Consider the following 17,459-nt stretch of genomic DNA (forward strand, 5'->3'; position numbering starts at 1 on the left):
CATACGCCGTCAAGAAATGCATTGTTAATATTGTGATTCCGTGACTGATCGACTCCCCAATATCACGTTTAGTCACGAAACAATTCGTCACGCGGAGTCTCCGGTCGATAGAGTTTAGCGTTTCAAAATGGCTAGAATTCACCCAGTTTGGCTTTTCCATCTCACTCTTTAAGTAGAAACGCAACTTTGCAATTGTAAAATCTACAAGGATTAAGAAAAATGAGTATTTGGGGATCAAATATCCACTTTCGTGGATTTCGAAACTGGAAGTGTTTACACAATTACCGCCGACCCACCATGAAAATTCCATAACTTCGATACCGCCTTATAGAGATTTCCTTCAATAACCCAAGCTAATTCCCAGGTATGTTTTAGATGTATGTCTAAATGAGGGATTTAACTAGAATGAAGTCAATTTGGCGTTATACCACATGTGCAATATTGCAGTCGAAAATCAATAACAAAACGGAGTTTTTGTTATCCATAAAACCTATTCCTCATTTTTGAATAATTTCTGCTCGGCGAGTGTAGCTTTTGCTCCAAAAGAATCTTTTAGTAAAACAAGAACAGTGATTCTGTTGAAATAAAGTGTCCAAATTTCTCCGTGCGACTTTGTTTGCGAACGAGAGGCAAGTTGATGTATGCAAATTTCACGTAAATGATTAGCCAATTTTGTGACTCCGACCACAAAAACCGATGTTCTAATTTTTCTAAACAATAAAAAGCTTTTGGCGGGAACAATCCACATCAGGTATCTAATCTACCTAAAAGCTATTTATGGACAAAAAACGAAAGAAAGCGATTTTTCAACTCTTGCCACGAAATTAAGATTTTGGTCGATATTTCCTGACCGTCGCTCTTACTTGTTCTATTTCCTATCGCCATTCATTCCGTGTTCTAGTTCTAAGCTGGTGCATAGACAAGGTCATTGTTCAGATGGATGGCTGATTCGTGGAACTTTTGATCGATTTGCTTCTGGATTTGTCCTTCCACGTGGTCGGCTTGATCTGGTGGCTTATGGTCGATGTTTTTCGCCGCAGGTAAGATTCTTGTTTCACTGTTCTGGTCCATTAGTCTCGTCCCTTAATAGAGGTTAAGATTATCGAAGACGAGGCCGTCTCTAGCAGTGTAACCGTGATTTATTTTAGCAAACTTTCATGGTAAAACAGGAATGTGTATACACCGCAAGCATATCACAACATTCCCAGCATGCCTGATTAGCACTGATAACGCAACGCATGACAGAACTTCTCCTTACTCATTAAGTCATTCCATGACGTGTGCCATTCAAATTTTCTGAACCGTTTACTCTGTTATCCGGACTGCCCCCTTGTCCAAGAGATGTTAAGTTCATAAGAATGACAAAGTTGCGCAAAGCTTAATTGCCCTCCGCCAAACTCACGGATGGGTTTTGCCAGCAAAGATTGAAATCTATTGTCTTATATAAGTACTTTCGTCGAAGTCCTCGGTGAGTACCTTTGCTTTTAACTAGCACGCAATCGAAATCTAAAACTGATCAAACTACTGAATGCTTCACGCCAAGAGAGTGGACTAATGTAGAATATTGATCAATAGACGATTTTTGCGAAGTTTCAAGGCCGTATGATTTTCCGCTGATGAGTTGTTCGCCAAAATGTCTGTCATGAACGTAATTTATAGAGCTCAGTAAGGGGACGCTATGTCGCTGTTTTCTAAGGGGCACTAACATGGCGGCCATGTGGGAACGGCCATCTGTTATCTTGTTTAGCCACTAAAGAGATAAGTTATCTACTGTGAACCTTCAAACATTCATATAAATACATTGTCTTATGTTTCAAACGCAAGGAACAAAATATCACGCGATAGAATCATATTTTGCATACGGTTTGATTTTCCAGGCCGCCATTTTTATGAAAACCGGCCAAGGATGGGGAAATGTTAAATGATAACAGTTTCCATGATCGCTGCTCATGGACCAACCTTTCACTCTAGTTTCAGGTTTTTCAGCTATATCGGGCTGTTGGGAAATTGTTAAGTCACTGTCCACTCGGTGAGTACAAAATTTACTGTGCTTTGGCACTGTTATTATTGTTATTAATTAAAGAAGGAGTCTGAGACATACTAAACTAAAACACAAGTAATCGATAATCACCTGGTTCATTCTCTTTCCGGATTAGAGAGTGTTTTGAGAAAGGACTTTTGATACGTTTTGTGAACTATTCCAAGTGCTAAGCTGGGTGTTTCTTATAACATGGTTTTCATACACGTTCAGGAATTTAGGCCATCGATATTAAAGCACTTCCGAACAACGATATGTTATTTCTGTGGGAGATGGCTTCCTCTTTTGAGTACATTAGATCACAAACCGTTCTTGAAAAAGCTTTATACAGCAAGAGTTTTACGGGGAGAGTTTAGCAATATTCAGCATTTAAAACAATCGTGTAATAGTGTCGATATACAATATTCTGACCGTCTGAAGCAGAACTGAACTCTGAACCTGAACTCGCTCCTGCCGCTGAAGAGACAAATAAATATTTGATGGCATCTCGGTGTGGGTGTTTGTGTAGAGTTTAAGTTATGAGGAAACTTTTCAGTAAAGAATATCTCGGTTTATATTGGTTTAGAGAATGACAATTGAGTTATTGGTGAGTAGTACTGCTCCAAAAACATTGTTCCAAACTAACGTAACTGAATGAATAGGGAAATTATACCATAGCTAAGTAAGCAGAGACCATTACAACTTGCCCTGTAAGCAACATCATACCTTAGATTGTTGCATGACAGAATTGGTTGCCTTAGAAAATGCACTTTAGATTGTGACAGTACACAAGTCGGCAAACAACAAATACTCCGGCTTTCGGAAATTAATAAATGCCTTGAATTCAATGATCTAAAATCCGTCAAATTAGCTCCTTAGTTTAACGAAACACCCAGAATCTTACAAGGCTTGGTTCTAGAAAACGTATGACGTTGGTCTCGATCGATCAAAGGCAAGGAAAAAGTTAACGTGATGGGCTGTAGGTAAATGCTACACGATCAACGCCACAAATTAAGTGAATGCACATTTAATATTTTTGCGAGATGGACGTGTATTCCAATGTAAAAACGTGAATCGACCGAAAGTAAATAAGAAAAAAATCTAAGCACAACTTAGAGTAAATTCGTTCAACCCGTTTGTTATTTGCAATTGAGTTCGTCACTAAATGCTAATAAGAAGAACAATTAAGAACAGATTATTCAAATACATCTTAACCGCTTCACTCTCACGCTCAGAAATAAAAGTTCCGTTGCCATGGCAAGGGTGACGTAAATGTGGACTGGAAGTAATAACAATAGAAGAGATCACAAAGATATCGTTACGCTGTGAAGCAAAAAGGCCACTGCCACCCAACGAAAATCATTACCCTTTGAATTCACTCTAATATAACAACAAGAACAACAACGACAGAAAACTAAATAACCTTACAATTTGTGACATAACCAGGTTCGCTATTAGAACTCTTAAGAGAGGATGTCAGCATCCATCGAACAAATTTGGAATATTTTGGCAAGTCGCCCAAAATTCCTTTTCGCTCCTACTTTCACTTTTTGTAGCCCAATATGTCCTTATAATTGTAGTGTAGTTTTTTTGTGAAAATATATTTTAGTTTTCGAGAAAGGATTTTTTTCGTTGACCGCTCAAATGTGCAAATTTTCACCGTGAATATTACCCGAGTTAAATTAGCTGTTTCGATCATTATGCTACGCCTGGGTATTACTTTTTTCCAGGAGCCCAGGTTTTGCGTTGTGTTTTCCCCTCCCCTATTTAAATCATAAGCTAATCACGCAATAATTGATACTGACACAAATGAATCTGCGTAAAGATTTTTGCGGGTTGTTGCTTCAACGCTATTGAAATTTATAGTATTTAGACAGGAGAGTAAAGCGTGATGCTCTGAGAATAAAAACTTGTAGGGGCCTTTTACATGATATCGGAATGAGTTTTGTACAAGAACGAGTTCATCCCGGTTGCCACATTATACCAGAGTAAAATTTATTCGAAACGAGTCATTTCTGAATGAGTGTATTGGAGTTTTCATTCCAGAATGAAACGCTCATTCTGAACAACCTTCTGTACCTGTATAATGTAAACGCGACACGACACTCATATCTGTATAAGTCCTTTTAAGGAGCGAGGGAAGCATAGAAAAGAGAGTAAAGGACATAAATACTTGTTTTTACAGGCAATTTTATTTTGCATGTAAACGCGGTGTGAAATTAATTTCGTTATGGAACGAAACCAATTTTGGAATTTTGTAAAAGGCACCTTTGAGACTGACCATTAGATTTTTGAGGGGGTGAGACTGGGGCAAATCACTTTTTCTATTATTATTATTTTTCACTGGGGGGCAAATCATAATTTTTTGTTTTTAGGGTGCTGACCGAGGGGGGGGGACGAAGCGATCAGAAATGGGTGAGGATGCTTGTCGTACCTTTTAGGGGTCAAAATCAGCGATCTGGTACCTTTTACGGTGTCTCAAACTTTAGTGGACTACCAGAGACCCAGCTGTTACGTTTTAGGTTGTTTATCGCTCAATAAAATGCCTGAAATAAGCATTACTGCGACGATTTTAGTGATCTGAATGAGCTTCTAGAGCATATCGATAAAGGAGTTTTTATTTTTGGGATTTCTTAATTTTTTTTTTGAACTGGTACTTTTTAGGGGTAAACATCAATTGTTGCCTTATATAATTTTATAGGGGTCATTTTCAAAATTCTCGCCGCGCACCCCCGCCCTCCTTTGTAAAGGGGTCCCCTGAGGGGTGCTGATACGTGCAGTACACTTGAAATTTAGCAAAGGCAAATTTTGATGTGATTTAGGTGAAGAGAAACAAGTTTTGTCATCGTCTAGTAGCTAGTGCGGAAGGGCCCTTTACCACTGTGTGCATAATTACTAGTCCCGCCAGACGGCGAGAAGCCAACAAAGTGTTAAATAAGTAAATACTTAATAAGTACTTATTCGGCGCAAATATCTATATGAATATATTCAGATGCGCCTTACAAGTTACAAACCCACCCAACCCAACCCAGGGGATGACATCCATCACACAGTAATCTCGTGCGTGGGAAATTAACGTCTCCTACCCCAAACCCTGCAGGAGACGGGACCTCCGGCTTAACGTCTTATCCGAGAAGACGAAGCAAGGTGTGTGAAGCGACTTGCTTAAAGCCACAACGTAGTGCCCCATCCAGGACTCGAACCCGGGCCGTCCGACCCGGAGTCCAGCGCTCTGGCCACTCACGCCTCCCCTTATGTGTTCAGACATAAGTATAGAAAACTCCGCCTCTGTCTGGATTTTTGGTGGCCTATTGACCAATTCCCAATCGAAACTTAAGTGTGACGGGAAGCGTAATTTTGTACACGGTGGTATAAGTAGCTACTTACCGGAGCCGGTAGGTGATGCACGCTTGCAAATTCCCTTATCGGCTTTTCGAATCGACTTAACCCTACCTTCACCATGGCCGAACACTTCTTTAGAAAAATTGCATATTTGAGCGGTCGAACTAAAAAATTCGTTTCTTGAAAACTAAAAGATATATTTTCACAAAAAAACTACACCACAATTATTAGGACATATTGGCCTACAAAATATGAAAGTAGGAGTGAAAGCAAATTTTGGATGACTTGCCGCTTATGCATGCTGACACTAGTTCTTAAATGAAAGCAACACGGCTCTAGCCTGAAAACTAACGAAACGAAACGACGGACTTTTATGGGCTTTTTACTCCGCGTCTAGAAATTTAATTACGGCGTTACATCACAATAGTTCGCCTGCAGGGGATGAATTTGGATGAAGAGTTTTAAAGAGGTGTTAGACAATCAAGTGCAGTTACTCGGTAGAACGATTGATTAAAAAAGGACTAATCGCAATGATTAGATAACTTATTCAAATTTCGGGCATATCACGCAATTTTATTTCCCCAAATCGCATTTTATCTTATTGAGAACCAAAATTCTCATTACAACAATGATTTGGTTGCGATTCAAGAAGAATCAAGGTTCTTGCAACGAGATTGAATAGAAGAGAATTCTTCTCGTAAGAATGTATTAGACCTACATATATTGAGAAGAATCTCTATTTCAGGAACACTGGCTACAAGAAGCACGAATTCTTTTTCTCAAGAACGACAATTCTTGTCAGAAGGCAATGAAGTAGAGGTTTCTACTAGAAAGAATGTTTAGTGGCAAATCTTATTAAAAGAATTGCAATTTCAGAATTTATAAGAGAGGAGGCAGAATCTTTGTTATAAGAATAAGAATCTACCTTTTCAGCTACGTGGTCGCGTGGTTTGAAATGGGTGAAACAAGAATTCAAAATAGCTGCTCAAGCGTCTGTTGCAGATGACATCTTATGAGTGAGATCGCTTCTTTTTTTACCGGAAGTTTTATATTCCCTTATAAATCAGCACCCACAAGACTACTGTTATATGAATGTTATTTGAAATCATGATTATAAACAACCTCGAGCTGGAAAACCAAACTTGTGATTTTCAAAGATCGCAAACAGTACATGAAACGGACACGAAAGGGAAGCAATTGTATCGCTTAAAGAACTTTTGGGCGATTTTGTGAATTGAGGTTAGAATGAAGCTATATGTTGTCGAAAAGGGCTAAGTTGTTTTGTTTCTCGTTTACAGTACGCTCTGGTCATATGACCGGCAGCCGGTCAATGTTTTCAAATAAATAATAAATGACTAGCAGTCGGATATTTTTCTGGAAATTTTGACAAATCGAGAGACCCGATACAATCTAATTTATTATATGTCGATGAGGAACTACTAAGCGACCTCGAGGAAATGTATAAATCTCATGTGTGACGCTCAGTTCACGCTCTCTCAAGAGATGCGTGAGGTCAACTTCCGGTCACAGTTCTTACATAACTAAATGACCGACAGTCGCAAATTTTTCTTTAAAAAATTCAGAAATAGAAAGAACCTGTACAACAAAAAATATTAGAGGTCGATGAGGAACTGCTAAGTGATCTCGAGGCGATTTATAGATCTCATGTCTAGTGCTCGGTTTACGCTTGCTCAAATACTTGGAAGTTGCGTGAGGTCGACTGCCGGTCACACTTTTCAAGTAACTAAATGACGGGGAATCGTTTTTTACTCGAAAAATTTAAGAAATCGAGAGACACTATAGCATCCCAACTGTCAATTGTTCTAAACAATGTACATAATCAACATTAGAAAAGAAGTGTCCCCACCTCTCGCCAAGAAGATGGCCAAGATAAGTTGAACAACTTCATATTTACTTGAAACTTAACTTCCCTGACTTCTTTCAAAGATGGAAATTTCCCTGACTCAAAGTAAAATTACCTGACTTACCCCAGGCCTTGAAGTAATTAATTTTTCCCTGAATTTTTCCTGCCATGTGACAGCCTTTCCTTACATTATCATGCTGGAAACGAAACATTCTTTCTTCTTTAGATAGCCTCTTGTTAAACATACAAAAAGGAGACAGGAGCCATCTTTCAATCTCTAGCTCAGTATTGCTTTTGTCCTTACCGACAGAAGAAATCTTTCAGGTACACGGCCAAAAGTGGCCTGTGGCAAAAATCGTCCAGTTGTCTCAGCTGCAAGAAATGCCATTACTAAAGGAGCCAAAGCTACTGAATACGTAACTTTGTTTCTTTTCTTTTTTTTTTTTTTCGTATTTTGGTTTTCTTCTACTTCTAGAAAAGGTTGAACGTCAGTGTTTGTAAGCGATACGAATTATTCAATGTTTGGGCAACCATAATCCTTCCAAGAAAATTTCGACAAACAACCATGGAAGCCGAAGGCTTTGCTCGAGTCATTCATAAACCTGACCGAGTGTCGCGAAAGCGAGTGACACGTCAGCAGCGATATGAAGCACACGTGTTAAAATTTCGTTTTTTTCACGTGTGTTGTTACAGCTTTCCTCAGGGCTGGAAATCCATGTATGACACCGTAGTTTATACGATAATTTACATTACAGTTTCGTGTGAAAATTTACAACACCGAAATTAATAACTCTGGATGTGAAAGACCTATTTGTGGGTTTGAGCATTTCCTAAATAGTCCTTAAATTTCTGTTGTTCAAATCTGTCTTGCTTGCTCTCCAGACAAACTTGGTAATCGCCCTTTATCCGAAATCGGTTGCGCGGGCTAACACAGCGGTTAAATGATTATGCATGCGCACATGGACGGACATATACATAGAATACATAGCTTTTCGCAGTTTCTAGGTAGAATTCGAAGTTTCTAAGACCGAGACTGATAGACATTGTTTTTCTTGACAATACCCACGTTTTGCCAGCATATACTCTCGTAGTTTTTTTAAACACTTTGCACGGTGGCGTGATGAAGTCGTCCGTAAACTTGGCCGTGCTGGCTGTAGTTATTCTCTGTTGTATTCATGGTGGAGTTGCCGGTAAACACCGAGGGAAATTTGTGAAAAAATGAAGAACCAAAGCCTCTCAATAATTTAGTGTTCATCGATTGACGGAAGTGGACAGGTGATGAATTCTAATTAAAAAGGCTCACGTCACTCTTAAGTTCAATTCTTTGGGACATAAACCAAATTCTTTTAGAATGATTCTTTTCTCTTCAGAGATGAATTGATAAGTTCAGATTCTTTGTTCCTAGAGAAGGACTATAATTCTGAGAAGAAGAATTCTGGTTCCTGAGAAAAGAAATGTGAGTTTTCTTCTGTGGATAAGAATTCCTATGAGAAGAAACTCGTTCTTCAGATTCTTGTTGGAAGAATGCTCGTTCTTTTCCTAAGGAAAAAAAGCAAACATTATTTTAAAAAGAAAAAGTCAATAAGGTGTTCTTCTGTGATGAAATACTGCTCTCCTCCCAAGACAATCATGAATATTCATTTGGCAGAGTCCCATATTTTAAGCAAGCTTATCAAAAGACTTACTCTTTTTGTCCTTCACCCGAGAATAAGTATTCGTTTTACGATGATGATGGCAAACTCTTCGTAGTCCGAAGATTCAGTGGGAAGAAAGTCCTTACTGGGGGCGGCATGCCCTCTGATGACTGATGAGTCCAATTCTGGATTACATATTCTTGAGCAGGTGGGGCAGGGGAGGGTCTGATGGCTGCAGGACATTGCTTGATTGGCCGACTCCTTTCGACGCTTGCCTTTCTCCTCAGCAGTGTTCATTCAGGAGTCCTCGAACTGCTGAGCTGCGTGTTTGGCGGCTGACCTCCATTCGACCCTGCCTGATTCGAGCGTCTGCTAGTCTTTGTGGTCAACACCAGCCTGTGCCAGCTCCTTGCCACACTCTGTGCTGAAGGTAACCAAAGGAGCTACAGACATTGGCGAGATGGTGGTCCACGTCTTTGGTGATCGTGGTGTCATTGGAGATTACCTGGCCGAGGTATGTAAACCGCTCCTCCGAGTTGAGTTGGTGGCCGTCGATGGTGATCTGGGGTGGCCTGTATACTGCCTTTGGAGAATTCTGGTGAAGGAGCTCTGTCTTCTTCAGGCTGAAGGTCAGACTGAATACTTACGCAGCCTTTGTGAAGTGGTCAATCACTGTTTGGAGAGCGTCGTCTGTGTGTGCCAAAAGCGCACAGTCGTCGGCAAAGAGCAGCTTAAGGATCAGCTCCTTAGTCGTCTTAGTTCGGGTGAGGAGGCGGCGGAGATTGAAGATACTTCCATCGGTTCGGAACCTGATATAGATGCCTTCGGTCAGTTCTTCCTTAGCCTCTCTCGGCATCACGCCGAAGAAGATGGCAAAGAGTGTAAGCGCCAGCACGCAGCCCCGTTTCACGACGTTTCCAATGGGGAAGGGGTCCGAAAAGTTGCCGCTATGTTTTTGTCCCTGCTGGCCTTCATGGAGTTGCTGAACGATGGTGAGGAACTTTGGTGGGCAACATAGCTTTCCAAGAACCTTCCAAGGGCCGCCTCGGTGGACCGTGTCGAAGGCCTTGGTCAGATCAACGAAGGCTGCATATAGGTCCATTTTCTGTTCCCAGCGCTTCTCTTGTAACTGGTGTAGCACCAAGATCATTTCGACAGTGCCTCTGTTGGCGTGGAAGCCACATTGACTCTCGGAGAGGTTTTGCTCGGCGATGATAGGGATGAGCCGGTCTAGGAGCACCCTGGCCAGTGCCTTGCCTGCTATGGAAAGGAGAGTGATGTCTCTGTAGTTAAAGCAGTCGGATTTGTCTTCTTTATTCTTGAACAGGGAGACAATGACTGCATCTCTGAGGTCCTGTGGTACCTTTGCACTCTTCCAGCAGGAAGTGAACAGCGTAGTGAGTTGTTCAATGACAGTGACTCCGCCAGCTACCTACACCCCCACCGTGATTACATCAATGTCTGAAGCTCTGCCTCCTCTGGAGTATTGCTCTATCCAATGATGGAGGATGGAGACCCTATCAGTGAGTAGTGCGGAGCCATCAGACTAGCGCAAGGGAGCCTGGACCTGGTACGTTGGAGTTACCAATGTCGACGTAGAACTGTGTTTTTTCAGCCAGATCGAGCCACCATTTGTTCTGAATCTCTCTTACCCTTGAATGTACATAACTGCACGTTATCCTGTATGCTGTCATGGTAGCGTGGTCATCTGGCGTGCAGAGGAACTTTGTATGAAAGGAGATTTTGATTTTAATTCTCGTCAAACCAGTCTCTGTGCTTTTTTGTGGAGAGACCGCCTACTTTCTCGGCAGTTTCCTAGAGAATGGCCTCTCTGCTGCCACTGGTGCTCGGGATCTGTTCCATAGGCAGTTCCTCCTTTTCTTTTCTTGCCTGATGCTCTAGGTTGGGGGTTGGGTTTAGACTGTTAACCCACCCTCATAAAAATTGAAAATTAGAGGAGTCAACCTCGATAAAAATTCCAGGCACATAGTGTCTGTACCCTGGTGTGCAGGTCAGGCTTGACGTGTGAAGACCTACCAAGAGTCCGGGAACCAAGCTCCAACGACAGAACAGGCGGATGAAGACGCAATTTCCCAAAAGCTATGAAGGCGGAAGAGAGCAGCACCCTGTGCCTTCAGAGGCTAGGAGAAGGACAAAACCTACAGCCCTGTGGTCGCCACAACCGTCTCAGCTGAGCCACTGTGGAAAACAGGAAAAGAAACAAGACCAAAGACAACAAGTCTCAAGTAGGCATGCTGGAATATCCCACGAAGCTGACCAAACACAACGATACTCACCACTGGTGACACAAGAACTAATCCGACTGAACATTGACATCGCTGCTCTCAGCAAGGTGCGCTTTGCGAAACAAGGGTCCCTCATAGAGCACGGAGCAAGATACACCTTGTCCTAGTCTGGCAAAAGCAAGGAGGATCGTAGCCTTTCCGGAGTAGGCTTCATTTTGAAGAACACACTGGCCAATAAGCTACCATCATCAGCGTGTACGCTCCCACACTCATGGCAGACCCCGCGACCAAATAGGCCTTTTACAGCGACGTAAGGTCCCTCCTCTGCAATGAGGACAGTGGGGACAAGCTCGTCATCACGGGCGACTTTAATGTAAGAGTGGGACGTGACCTGGGTTGCAACGCCAACGGGCGCATGCTGCTTGAGCTGTGTGCAGAACAGGAACTGATAATCACCTACTCCCTGTTCCAACAGAAGACCAAATTCAAAACGACAGTGGGTACGGCTCCACGTAGGCGAAGCAGAGCTGAACCTGTCACGCCAAATTGTACTATGTTCGACCATTTCCCGGACTTCTCTCTACCTTCATTTCGTTAATTGAAAGTGAAATTTCGGAACAAGCGAGCCGGCAAGTAGCAACAGAAGAACTGAACAAACGTTTGCTTAAATGCTAAGCACCATAATCGGAATTAGTATAACGTGAACAGAGGCGAAAATCTTAGCAAAAACGAAATGGACACTCCGAGTTTTGAAGGTTTTCACACTCAGTTAGATTGCAAGCTTACGTGCGGTAATAAAAATCAAACACAGCTAACACTCGGATTATGATATTATATCTATAGTTTCGTGTTTAAAAGTAAAAGAGGAACGATGAAAAATATAACCAAACTGGCATAACTGATAAAATTCATACAAATCATGATGCTGTCGGAGCGACTGCAATCGTGCTGAGGTCCGTCGCTTCTAGCTCATCATGGCGATCTCCGGTCAACGCAGTGAAACAAGCCTCAGAAATTACATTGTCCGCCATTCGAATAAACCACTAAAAGCTTGCTCTGATATCTTTTCTGATGCGTTGAGTGGAAGGCCACATCAGTCACAGCAGCCGAGTTTTACGGCGCTGTCGTTCCGAGCAATCTTCATGTTCCTGTGAATTCGGCTGTCGTTCATTCATAAACATACGCCGTGAGCAGTTTGTTTCAAAGGAAAAAAACTCGCATTTTTTTATTTCACAGAACATTTTTACTGTCAGATTTGTATTAAGACTAAAAAATACCGCTAAAGTGTTGACATCGAAAAAAAAAAAAAAAAAACAGCCTTGTACAATATGTAATTATGTTGCTCTCATTCATTTATCTCTTAGAGATAATGAACATTCCAGCCTACACTTCACCTAATTTGATCCTCGGGAGGACATTTGACAGGAATACATTGAGCGCACGTGCAGACATCTCCTCATCAAGCAATGATGAATTAGTTAAATCGATAGACATTAACAAGTTCTCCTTTAAGTACCAAGTGGTAAAAAGCAGCCAAGATGTCAATGACTTACTGGACATATCTGGTGAGCTGTCCTTACAGATCAAAGCCAATCTTCTGAAAGTGCAAGGGGCAGGACAATATCTTAAAGAGAACGAAGTCCAAGAAGGAAGGACGAACCTTCTGGCTGTCATGAAATGTATCACGGTAATGTATGTTTTATTCCTTGAAATCCCGATGCCGTCATTTGCAAAAACTTCGGCTATACCAAAGCTTTTGAAAATTTCAATGAATAAATGTTGACAGCTAAACCAACCTTGCCCTTGGTTAAGAAATTTATAATCTCTTGGCTCATGGTTGTTGCATTAGTCCTATTGTGACACTGTCGATAAAATCTCTGTTACTAGCCAGCATAAAATCAGTCTTTGGTTTTTGCTAAGAAGGAGCGAAAAATCCTAGCAGAGGCCTCGCCTCATTTCTATCACGAAAAATAATTTGCTTAGCGGTATACCTATTTAACGGAGAACGGTCTCAATCACAGAGAAGCGTATTTGAACATGAGTCCCATGGGCAGGGAGAATGAAGACTTGATAATCACACATCTTTTTGCCAATAAAACTAAAGGTTTGAGTATAGGCTAGAGAAGAAGGGAGATCTGGAGACTAACATCTGAGGATTGCATATTGAGACTAATCCAATATGTGCCAAAACAGTATGGAGAGTATGCATACTGATATTAGGATGTAAAGGGCAAAGCTGATCCCTTTCCCAGTTTAAAATTATTACTCCACAGCTAGATTTAAGATGCTATTTGTCTTGTCATGAGCTTTGGACATCAAATACTCGCAGACGTGCAAAAATTAACAATGTTTATTATGTCAATCACTCAGCTTGTTGAGACAATTGAAGGTTCATTGAAAGTTAGAGATGACGTTAACAGCGGTGAATTTCTTCATTCACTTGGTACTCACTACGTAAGAAGTGTTACGTATGGAGTAGAAATGGTTGCCAGCCTGACATTCAAGTCATCATCACAGTCATCAAGGTACGCCCAACAGTGATATTTACCCTAAACAACGAGCTATTTTATGTAAAAATCACTTTTTAAGATAAAAATTGTAAAGAGTCCTCCTGCTTTAGAGGCTGTTTTTGCCCTTATAGAAACGATTTCTTAACCTCAAAATTTGAAGCTACCGGCAGCAGGTTTGATTTTCCTATTGAGAATATCATCGTCTTAAGTTAGCAAGAAGATCAGAAATTGTACAACATTTTTTGCATTTATTTATATAGGAACCAAATAAAAGGAACTGCTGAAGGAAAACTACATGAAGGGGAAGGTGGCCATGAAGGACTGAAGGCTGCGTTGGACAACCTGTCAAAACAATGCAACAATGTATCCGACATCTCTATCAGATACTACGCCACCGATCTACCAGACAAACTTCCAACCACTATGGATGGACTTGTGTCAATGATTGAGGATTTCCCTTCCCGACTGAAGAGTATTAATGGTGGTAAAGGAATTCCTGTACAGGTAGGATTCCCAGATATATACATACCACACACACACACACAGACAGACAGATATATATATATACATGGATAAACCCCTGAAGAGTGAAGCGATTCACGAAACAGGCTTGTCGGGAAATGTAGTTACGTCCTTTTTTCCTCTCATAATATTTATACATGGATACATATATATATATATATATATATATATATATATAAATATTATGAGAGGAAAAAACGACGCAACTACATATCCCGACAAGCCTGTTTTGTGAATTGCTTCACTCTTCAGGGGTTTAATTAAACCCCTGAAGAGTGAAGCGATTCACGAAACAGGCTTGTCGGGATATGTAGTTGCGTCGTTTTTTCCTCTCATAATATTTATTCTGCTCTGCTTCAACGTATTGAGCACTGTTCCACGCGAAAATCGACTTGCAGACTTCCTATATATATATATATATATATATATATATATATGGAGGGAGAGAGAGAGAGAGAGAGTGCGATTCAAGAGAGTATTTGCTACAATGATCGGGTATTTGTTACCGTAGCAACAACTCACTCAGTATTCATTACGGTAGCTAATACCCACTAGTTTGTATTTGGTACCATTAATGGGTATTTACTACGGTAGCAACTACTCACTGAGTATTTGCTACGGTAGCTAATATCCACTCGTTCGTATTTACTATCTTTAATGAGTATTTGCAACGGTGGCAAATACTCAAGCAAATTTAAACAGCTACCAAACCACTCAATACCTGAAAACACACATCTACGTCGTTTTTATAGTATTTCTATTTTACAAAGATACTTTTTCCTCTTCTCGGTGCCCATGTGTCCATGTTAATTGTGAACGTTCTACTTTTTAGTTCCTCTGAGAGTGTGCCTACCTTTGAAACTGAAATAAGCATATAGCAGAAAAAAAAAGACAGATCCCGTTGTATCTTAGTAATGTGTGCAATTAACACTTCACTCAGCGCACACTGGAAATAAAACTAAGCTTGCATTGTGAGAGTTATGTGTGTATTCAAAACTGAACTAGGCGCATACTGGAGACAAAAAGTAGCTCACAATGTAACAAAGTTATGCATGGATTAAAAACTGATCATAAGCACGTAATGGAGACAGCAGTAAACTCATATTGTTACAAAGCTATGCGTACCGTTCAAAACTCAACTAAGCTAAGCGTAAACTAGAAACAATATCAATCTCACATTGTAACTGAGTTATGAGCCCATTTAAACCTATATTACACACACTGGAAACCGGCAGGCTATAATCACATTATAAATGAGTCGTTTTCGCACATATAAAACAGAACCAGGTATTAACCATAAATACAACTAAACTTATATGAATAGAGTCGGACGTGTAAATAAAGTGAGGCCAGGTGTGCTACAATGATTTAGCTTTCCGAGCTTTCGCCAATCTACGGTATCATCAGGAAATGTAGATGGAATCTTTGAAGTGAAGAGTATATTGGGCAAGGTGTTAGGCTCCGCAGACGATAGGACAGGACAATGGCAGGTATATTAATGCGTTAGAATTATTTAGAACAAAAGGTCTATGCAGAAAATAAATATTGTCAGGGTAAATAATGTAGTCGGGCTTAAGTTTTCTAATCTTAAGTGCTTTGAGGAGGCGAAGTTTACTGGGACATTGTTGTCGATAATGTCAACTTTTATTTTCGCGTTTTTGGTGATCCCTTGGCATGCGAATAAGTGCTTGAACATGGATAATTTTTTGTCGTTTAAATGTTGTTTTACGCGACGTATAATTGCTGGCATCTGTCGCATTTGACCTTGTAGATGGTATTTCTGCGTAAGCAAAACTTTGTGTGTGAGACAGGGCAGTTGATGCATTTACATTCTGGTTCGTCTTTCTTAGAGTGTAGGCTTTATGGGTAATTCGGACGTCTATGTTTTCTTTTCTGAAGATTTTTTAGTGATCTTTCTGGAATTTTTTAGTACAACCAATCTTTATCGGAGTGTTGTTGTCGTTGTGGTTGATTTCGGCGTCCGCGGGGTCGTTTGGTTTCGAGTATAACGTTTTCAGGATAGCCGTTGGTGCTTAAGATATTGTCGAAGGCGTGGTTGTGTTTCCGCGATGTCGTCTGTGTTGAACACCTCTGTTGTATGCATTGTCGTTCATTGCGGATAAAGTTGATTTTGGAGTTCCTGGGTAGTGCTGAGGCGTGGTGGGCAATGAGTGGTTTTTTTGCGGGTTTCTTGGATAATTCAAATGAGCTCTCGCCATTGTCAGAAATGGTAACTGTGGAGTCTAGGAAGGGTAGTGATAGACCATTTGTAGAGGTTGTTGGCTTTTCGATCTCGGCTGTGTTTTCACGAGTTTTCTGTAGGTAGATGTCTTCCACATATCGTTTATAGGGTTTGATGAATCGATGTGAGGAGAGAGCGATATTTTCGAGTTCGTCTATGAATAGCATCGCTAGGATGCCTGAGACACTACAACCCATGGGTAGGCCTTCTGATTGGAGAAACACCTGGCCTTCGAAGGTAAAGTAAATGTTTTTTAGAATGATGGCTAGCATTTCTTCGATGTGAATAGAGTATATGAATAGAGTTATGCGCGCATTTAGAACTGAATTAGGTTTAAACATGGCCGGATCAAAACTCAGCTTACACTATAACAAAGTTTGCACGATTAAAACTCAATTAAAACTCAATTAGGCGTATTCTAGAAGAAAAACTAAGTTAATATTATCGCAGAATCATGCGCACCTTTAAAGCTGAAATAGGCCTACACCAGAAAAAGAAGATTAGGTTCACATTCGAACAGAGTTATAAGGGCAGGAAAAGCAGAACTAGGGGTACACTGTGAATGAATTATGCCTGCATGACATATACCTGACTAGGCGTACATTAAAAACAGAACTAAACTCGCACTGGAACTGAGTTGTAGGTGGATCTTAAACTAAACAAGGGATACACTAAAAACAAAACGAGGGTCACATTGGAGCTGAGCTATGCGTGCATTTACAACTGAACTAAGCGTATGCTAGAAACAAAACTAGTCGAGCTCCCATTGGAACTGAGTTATGCACGCATCTGTGACTGCATGAGGAAGGCGAATACAGAAACAACACTCATCTCACACTAGAACTGAAGGAAAAACGTGTGTTTTATATTACATATTCTTGATTCCAAAAAAAAACACAAATACTTTGTGTTAAAACTATAGATAGCTAATCTAGAAGATAATTTGCGAATACTGCGAATATTGAATATCAGGAGTAGTTTACGGTTGATTAAAGTATGAAAACACAGATGAACGTATTTTTCGTTAATACTGTAGGGGTATGGACATCTTTAATTTGTGAGCATATACCTTGGAAGAACCT

At 40.6% G+C, this 17,459-nt stretch overlaps 1 protein-coding gene across 1 annotated transcript in view; it reads left to right on the forward strand.

The window, feature by feature from the left end:
* Positions 1 to 1,300: 1,300 nt before the first annotated feature.
* LOC131796977 (uncharacterized) overlaps positions 1,301 to 17,459 on the forward strand; it is a 43,750-nt gene continuing 27,591 nt past the window's right edge. Inside the window, exons 1-5 of the mRNA XM_066161531.1 lie at positions 1,301 to 1,468; positions 1,972 to 2,029; positions 12,468 to 12,790; positions 13,474 to 13,628; positions 13,874 to 14,117. Of these exons, the coding sequence (XP_066017628.1) occupies positions 12,473 to 12,790; positions 13,474 to 13,628; positions 13,874 to 14,117 (717 nt within the window). The 5' untranslated portion in view covers positions 1,301 to 1,468; positions 1,972 to 2,029; positions 12,468 to 12,472. The remainder of the gene's footprint in view (positions 1,469 to 1,971; positions 2,030 to 12,467; positions 12,791 to 13,473; positions 13,629 to 13,873; positions 14,118 to 17,459) is intronic.

This window comes from Pocillopora verrucosa, chromosome 1 (genome assembly GCF_036669915.1).
Source record: "Pocillopora verrucosa isolate sample1 chromosome 1, ASM3666991v2, whole genome shotgun sequence".
Lineage (NCBI taxonomy): Eukaryota > Metazoa > Cnidaria > Anthozoa > Scleractinia > Pocilloporidae > Pocillopora > Pocillopora verrucosa.